This window comes from Gymnodraco acuticeps, unplaced genomic scaffold (assembly GCF_902827175.1).
Source record: "Gymnodraco acuticeps unplaced genomic scaffold, fGymAcu1.1, whole genome shotgun sequence".
NCBI lineage: Eukaryota > Metazoa > Chordata > Actinopteri > Perciformes > Bathydraconidae > Gymnodraco > Gymnodraco acuticeps.
Window position 1 is genome coordinate 1 of NW_022990513.1, and position 8,450 is coordinate 8,450.

The 8,450-nt window shown below is 37.2% G+C and overlaps 1 protein-coding gene across 1 annotated transcript; it reads left to right on the top strand.

Annotated features, from left to right (window-relative positions):
• The first annotated feature begins 1,279 nt into the window (after positions 1–1,279).
• Positions 1,280–5,339, top strand: LOC117553222 (charged multivesicular body protein 4b-like). The gene is made up of 5 exons (XM_034227067.1): positions 1,280–1,779; positions 2,546–2,642; positions 3,158–3,275; positions 3,364–3,475; positions 3,568–5,339. The coding sequence occupies exons 1-5, from the start codon at positions 1,602–1,604 to the stop codon at positions 3,636–3,638; spliced, it is 576 nt and encodes a 191-aa protein (XP_034082958.1). The 5' UTR covers positions 1,280–1,601; the 3' UTR covers positions 3,639–5,339.
• Positions 5,340–8,450: the final 3,111 nt, after the last annotated feature.

Genomic DNA, 8,450 nt, shown 5'->3' on the forward strand with positions numbered 1-8,450 from the left:
ATGTCATTCCTCCTCAATCACACACAACATGTCATTCCTCCTCAATCACACACAACATGTCATTCCTCCTCAATCACACACAACATGTCATTCCTCCTCAATCACACACAACATGTCATTCCTCCTCCATCACACACAACATGTCATTCCTCCTCCATCACACACAACATGTCATTCCTCCTCAATCACACACAACATGTCATTCCTCCTCCATCACACACAAACATATGCAATAAAGCAGGAAACAGTGTGTCCAGAGGGTGGCGCTAGAGGACAGTCTGAGTCCCTACACAGATCAAGGGTTATCCTCTGTATAGTGTTACCGCTGTATGTATTCCCTGCTTCTTTTACCCTTCGGTTCCTCTGCCCAGGTGTGCTGCATTGCTGCAACGAGGTTCAGACGAGGAGCACCTGGAGAAAGAAGAGCTTACAAGCTCCAGTGCAGCAGCAGAAGAGGGAGGCCTCTGGTGTGGGGACTGCTGGGTTTCTGCCTCTCATCCGCATGCATAGTTGAACATTTTAAATGTTGATAATAATAAATCCTATGGATTTGATGATTTTAAAGGTGTCTTTTGTGTTCTATTTGGGTCCGTGGTGGAATTTTGTTAGCCCCATAGGGCCATTTTAAGGGTGGGGAGTAAGGGAGTCAAAAGACACCTGTCACTGGAGTGTTAGTTTGCAACATTTCAGATATTACATTATTATTCATCTTCTAGTTCACAATCAAAAGAGGGAAATGTTGTACCCTTACTGTACTCATTTTTATTTAACACTTGTAGTTACTTTTTATACAAATACATGTTTAATGGTATATATTATCTACTAATGTACACAGAACCTTCCAAAATGTGCTCCAAATTGACGAAATACAACATTACAAATCTTTTTTATGTATTGTATATATCACAAAAACAGAATAATATATTATTCTATAAGAGAACAACATTTTTACAAGAGGCATTCTGCACAATGACTACTTTTACTTGTCATACTTCAGTAAATAGCTGATAATACTTCTGTACTTTTTTAAATGTTTAGTTCTATATTTATATATTTTAAACACTGTCAGGAAATACTCTGATCTACTTACTGTGAGATGTTTAATTAAAGTTAGTATAGAGAGAGATTAAAATCTTGACTGACAGACTTTTTCATTGGCCAATAAGAAATGAGGAAACTGAAAAGCCTTTATAATGGTGCGTTGTTCACACCGGACGCGATGCGAGGGGTTTACTAATCTAACAGACATAATGACTTATTAGAAAGTGAGAGACGCAGGATCAGATGGTTGCAGACATTAATCAATTGAGTCGTTATAGAAGTATACCTGACCGCATTATCTCTGTAACGACTCAATTGATTAAACACTATAAGACTTAAGTTATAGTGTTTAATGTTATTTATTGTAGAGTAGCCTAAATGATTAGATAATTGCGCGGTCTGGTTGGAATGGTCACTGTCTGCAGAGCGTGCGCGTTTTCTTTTAAAAGTGGTTTCTTGGTAACAGACCGATGCTACTAGCTGCACCATTATTCAGTACAAGGCCAGCTCTGGACCCTGTCAGTTACCTCGGTGTCTCAGTCACTACCTAACTCTCAGATATGTCTTTCATCGGGAAGCTGAGTGGAGGAGAGAAGCTGACGAAGCCCTGCCGGCCGGAGGAGACGGAGCCTCTGCCGGACCGAGAGGAGCTGCTGGGGAAGAAAAGGGAGTTTCTGAAGAAGAAGATTGACCAGGAGTTTCTGTTTGCCAAGACCAACAGTAGGAAGAACAGAAGAGGTATCTTAAAATGTGTTGTATATTCTTTGTATATAATTTAATAAACTTTAAACCTAGTCAAGAGAGGTATTGTCAGTTTTTTTCAACATGTAGCTTCAATTATTAAGCTAGCACTCAAGCTAACGTTAACTCTTGCTAACAGAACAAGCTAAGCTAAGTTATTGTTCACAGATGTGTTATATTTATTTTTGGCTAATTCAATGTAGCTTACATAAAGAGTTATTCAAATACAATCACATTATACATGAATGCAAAACATGTTGACTTACACACTGTGGTAAAAAGCATATGTTGAACCGTAATTTAACAATTGAGAAACTGTTAAAGGATTTTAAAAAACAACATCAAAGAAATAATCAGCATTTGTTAAATAACATAATAGTATTGTCATTTACATTATTTTTTACGCATACCTAAATGTAACGTGTGAACCTTTAAATCAATGAGCCTACTCTAACACACTGATGGAAAAAAGACAAAAGATTTCCAATGGTCAGAAATAAAAGGAAAGTGCTCCTTGATTGACATCATTGTGCAAAAAGGTCCAGTACAACAAGAGGGATAATGTGTAGATAATATGGAAAAAGCCTGACCATGACACAGTTAACTTGACTGTGTTTGTATCTCATCATATCACCCAACATTGAACATGAATTATATTCCATTTAAATGCACCCGTTCAAGAACTCTGTTATCATGCAAGTGTATCTGTACTTTAGAAAATCATGTTGAGAACATTCCTGCTCTCTCCATGCGTTCCTTACAGGAGCTCTGCAGGCGCTGAAGAGAAAGAGGTGGTACGAGAAACATCTGAAGAACATCGACTGTGCTGTGAAGGCCATGAGGTCTGCTCATGAACACATGTAAGGCACCAGCACAGCAGCTCATCACAGTTAAGGAGATCATCATTATGTAATCAGGACACAAAAAAGGGTTTTATTAGGTACAATGTTAAAATACATTTTAAAATCAAGAACACTATACAGTAGGGATGCTCCGATCGATCGGTGACCGATACAGCAAGCGATATTGCCTGAATTTTCTCTTTCATTTAGACTCATTTTATTTTTCTAGATTTCTAAAAATTGGGGATTAACAGCAGGATTACAATGTTACAAAAAAATGTAGGATATGTATGAATATATATGTCATTATAGAATAAAAACATTGTTAAGATGACATTAAGTAGAAAAAGAAAGAGAACTCGCAAAACATGTCAGCCATTCTGGAGACAGGTTAAAATGTTGAATGAATCAAAGTGAAGTGTGGATGTTTTTATGACATACCATGAGATTGCATCCGTCTAACAGCAAATATATCATCCTCTTTTTCTTTCAAGCCTAATACAAAGTTAACGATAGAGTGCTGGCTTTTGCAGGGAGATTGTCAACAAGCTGAATGACGTGATGAAGGAAATCACAGAGGAGCACGATCTGACCCAGGACATGACCGAAACCCTCCTCAGTTCTGCCGGCTTTGAAGTGGAATTTGATGAGGTATCCCTTAGTTATTTCATTTGACTGTGACTGAAGTTAAAACAAGTATTCTTTGATTTAACTGAGCCTATGTGTGTGTCTCCCTCAGGAAGAGCTGCTGGCAGAGCTGCAGAGGCTAGAGAACAGTTTGGATGAGACTGTCTTTAATAAGGACGCAGCGGAGAGGAGGCTGCCATCCTCTGCCTCACATTCTCAACCTGGTAAAAACATCAATCACGATACACTTTTAGCTTAGATGGTAAAACAGGACGTGTCACACCACAGATCCAACGTGTTTTTTTCCTCCCCAAAGCCATGACAGAGGAAGAAGACATTGAAGGAGACTTAGAGCGTCTGAGGTGCTGGGCGAGTGCTCCCTCATAGGCACACCCGCCAAAAACACAGGCAGTGAGAGGAAAGGATGGAATAAATAAGCAGAAATGAAAGGATTGTTATGAGAGTTTTGTGAGAGCATTAAATGTAAGACGTAGGCTATTACAACAAATCTAAATCATTTATATTGTATTACATTATATTATATTGTAGTTCTGTGATAGAGTTTTATAATACACTACTATACATAGTGGACTCGTCCTGTTCATTTGTGGGCCATGGGACATTTGTGACTTCCCTCCAAGTTATCATTTGGTCCAATCCGTATGGAAATATCCATAGATATAATGTGCTGGTTACTATCCACACCAGAAGGGGCGGTACATGCCCACGCACAGGCCCTTTTCACAATGACGTATGGGAACTATTGAATTTTTTGCAAATGCCATATGCAATAGTTGAATGACTTAGGGATTACAAGTATCTGTAGCAAAAACACATGTAATCGGTTTCTCTTAAAGGCTTAAAGTCACGCAAAGCTCCCTAAAGCTGTAGGAGCAACCTCATGAGCAAAAAAGCTATTAAGAGTTCTTGGGGTTTGGACTGAAGAGAAAACTCCATCAAAAGAGAGCAGACAACGATAAACACATACTTTAACAATTGCATCATAACAGTAGATGCAGTAAAGGACATTGCTGATTTTCTCAGATCATGAGAACGGAGCTGCCGTTAACCTGTGGCTGATGCTGTTAACTGACTCCAGGGCCATCTGCTCAGCACCTGGATGTAGGCCAGGGGTGTCCAAAAATGTTTCACTGAGGGCCACATACAGACAAATGTACGATGGGCTGGGCCCCTCACTAGAGGTGAAGTACATTGGTTCATACGTTAGGTTATAAGGTAGCAAACTCAGATTGTTATAATAAGGGGAAATAGGACGGGTATATTTCAAGCAAATATAGTTATTGTTTAATTTTTTTAACAACTAAGACTAACAACTTGTTAGAAAATGTTTTCAACTTTAATTGACAGAATTTATTTGAAAAGTGGACTTATGAATACTGGACATGAATACTACTGTGTAATATCTGTTTACTATACATATATATTTAAGAAGTACAATATAAGGCAAGTACAAGTTTCATGTTTGGGCCTTAGTTGGCCCCCGGGCTGTAGTTTGGACACCCCTGATGTAGGCAGTTAGAAGCTGGAATCTCTCCACCACCTTAAATAACCTTAAGGAACTTATGAAGGTAATACTGTGTAGGCGTAGGTTGTGACCCATTAAACAGAGAGCTGGTGCCAACACAGCCTGGTTTTATCAGCAGGATATCACACCTGTACCACTGTTTACACACCTTTAGCAGGACTTGATTAAGGGCATAACATTGTCATTGCAGCTGTTCCCTCATGATGTGTAGACAGAAGCTGTGGTACTATAAACACAAAAGCACAATGAGCACTAGCTCTAGTCCTTACCATGTACCATGGTATCATGTCATTCACATTCAAACACTGTTTGTTAGATAGATGTTATACTTAAATCAGTCACTGTATGGGAATCTTAGAGACATTAAAGCAAGCCTTGATAAATCATATTTTTGCATAGTCTTTGGGAAATATTAGATTTGGCTGCCTCCATGTAGAATGTTTATCCATAAATCTCCAAATGTTGCATGCAGCATCAACACTCAAGACTTATATGCATTTGTTTCAGTTTTTATATGTAGCATGTATTCAACAAATAAATTGTAAATGGTAAATCTAAGTTAAAAGTTTGAGAAATGTAAAATATGTAATGATTTTATCGTTTGCATATTAAAGGAAATAAGCAAATTGGTAAAACCATAATAATAAAATAATTCTCTTGACTCTTAACCTCTTTACCTTGCCAATATACATTATTTATTTTAGTCACAAATTAAATAGAAAATACCATGAACAAGGTCACAAGTTTGTTGGTTTAATTTTAATTTTCATGTTTACAATAATTCATACATATTATTTATGTATACAAAATATGAAACCACATGAATTAAGAAGCTGTAGCGATAGGTTCAAGGTTTAATCCTGTATCACGTCTGTACTTTAATACAGGACAGGTCACACTTTATTTTCTGGAGGTTCCAACAAGTTATCATTTTCACCTACAATTGGGAGATCATATTCATTTCAACAAACCCTCAAATTATTGAGTTTTTTCTAATATAGATTATTATAGTTTTTCTGTCAATACTGATACATTTAATATTTTTGGAACGCCTTTAATCTAATTACAATTTATTGTCATATACAATTATATTTAGAGTACAGATGCTACTGTAGCTCAAAGACAAATGGTTAAATAGAACAAAAGTATATCTAACAAATAAAAACAGATTAAATAATATTAAAAAAAACATTATACAATAATAGATACAAATATATTCATGAGAATTCATAGTAAACCCCTGTAATTGTATGCATGTATGTCTATGTCATATGTTATATCATATGGTGACCCCTGAACTTAGAAGCAACATATACAGTCATTACATTTCTCATAGCAAGGAAAAAATAGTTTGTAACAACACATAGTTTGGAACCAGGAAATGCTTTTGTGTATTAGTCCTAAAAAAATGCAGTTAGAACATTTATTTTAATACAAATAATACCATAAGTTAATAATTCACTGACATAAAATAGCTCTACAGACTTTAGAAATGGTGTGTGCAGACATGAGCGAAACTGTGATGTGCAAAGTGTGAAAGTGTGAACTCTGGTGACCCTTTAAATCCAGTATCTCTGCCTGCTTTGAGCGAGCACTCAGGATGAATTAGTCTGTAACCCAGACAGAGCCGGTGACGCTCACAGCAGGGGGGGGGAGACGGCGTAGACACCAAGAGAAGATTGTCGAAGGTGTAGCCTCCGACATCGCACAGGCAACTCTGAATGTGCTGGGGAAATGTGAGTGTGGAGTTTAAGGACATGTAAGGAGTGTAGGACAGTGGACTGAAGCCTGATGGGGTCTGGGACCAGCCAGCAGGAAGAGACAGGTACGACTAACACACAGTACACACACCGCAGAACATTCTGAGACAGAATAACAATGTTTTAAAAGGAATTGACATCCATACATTTGAATGTACCTATAATATTATTTTTGTCATTAAGTGCAGGGGACAGACACAGGTGCATTCTGCAAGATGTATGTGTATAATGACCTAACACCTTGATAACTTGCGTATTTCTTTCTTCTACTAGCCATAGAGTAAATCATTTCATTATGTTAGCTTGTACTATGTCTCAACACTCTCATCTAACAAGGTATAATGTGTCCAGTTGTGTCTGGTGTGGTTGAATATATCAAGATAGCAAGTAGTTGTTAGTTGTTGATCAATATATGCAGGCTTGGAGAGTAATAAATAACATGTAATGGGATTAGGTAATCAGGATACAAAAAATTGCTAACCTTATTTGCTTAAAGTTAGATCAAAAAGTATAAGATTACTGTAACATTTAAAAAAAAGTGCCTGAATACGCTTAATGAAAGGCAGTTTTCCTATAGATGAATACTCCTAGCAGAGAACACAGTTTTGGAAACTAACCCTGGTTTCTTTTTGTCTATGGTTTCATTGTTCTGTTGTTCTACATAAAACCCTTAGAGAGGCCCTTTCCTTCTTTTAGGCGTTTTCCCTGTCTTGTAGTTTGCCATATAGGTGTTTGTAAATGGTCTGCAAAGGTGTTTGCATATTATTTCTTCCTGTTTTATTTCTTTGCATTGCATTTGATATTGAGGTAATCAAAAAAGTAATGGGAAGTAATGGGGTTATATAACGTATGTTGTGATACTTGGATAAGTTAACTGATTACATTTTTTTTACAGGTAACTATTGTAACGGAATACATTTTGTAAGGGTTCAAGTTCTTTTTATCATCATTTGCATAACAGTTACAGCGATCAGTCGTGGGAAATGACTTGTATTTCAGGCTTGCTGCAACAGTGGATTGAACTAAATGTGAACAGAAAGAGAGCAGTAATACATATATAGTATTTTGTGATTCTTTCACCTCTGATACCTCTGATTCCACACCCAGTTACAGAGAGCCCCCCCACATCACAGTCCAACACTGAGTCAGAATCAGCTGACTCCTCTCCTCGTCCGCCCGTCATCCTCATCACAGCTCCTTCACGAGAAGACATCCACTGCTCTCAGTCCAATCTGACCATATCTGAAGCCTCCAAAGAGCAGCAGCCTTCTTCCAAGCCCTATGTAGTGGGGAAGAGACACTGAACACACATGAGCTGCCACAGAGGGTAGGATGGGGATCAAAGCAAGCAAACACTATGAAACTGTAAACTGTGGTGGAATCATGTGGTTCATTCATTAATGGACATAATAGCCTACAGCTAAATGAATAATCTCTCCAGTGTCATTTTATCAAGCACATACATATTTATTTTTACTGACTCATACTTTGTGTTTACCTCCTTAAATCTGCACATTGTTGAGGTTTTTATGGCCATAATCTATGAAATCTATAATAATGCAACTTTATTGGTTATTTAGTTATTAGTAATGCTCAGTCTGTGGACCAGTTGTATAATGATCAAAATAAAATGTGTTTTATTGGTTTTAAGAAATAGGAAGAAGCTTGAAAGTGAATGGATTTACTGCTTCAAGTTTGACTTTGTTTGAATAAATATGTTTATTTATTGAAGTGAAATTCAAAATTGCTGGAGTAGCCCTTCATGAATTACTCCTATTACTGTTAATGCTTATGCTTTCTATGTGCTCACAGTAGGCTAATTCTAATAACGTTAATAGAAGCCATGGGCAATATATTCCATGTTGTTTTGATGACTATGTTGATTACATGTGT

Excerpts from the sequence above, each read along its gene's own strand:
- LOC117553222 (XM_034227067.1), top strand. The coding sequence starts at position 1,602 with ATGTCTTTCATCGGGAAGCTGAGTGGAGGAGAGAAGCTGACGAAGCCC. Across the intron at positions 2,643-3,157 it reads AGGTCTGCTCATGAACACAT|GGAGATTGTCAACAAGCTGA; the intron begins GTAAGGCACCAG and ends TGGCTTTTGCAG. Across the intron at positions 3,476-3,567 it reads TGCCTCACATTCTCAACCTG|CCATGACAGAGGAAGAAGAC; the intron begins GTAAAAACATCA and ends TCCTCCCCAAAG.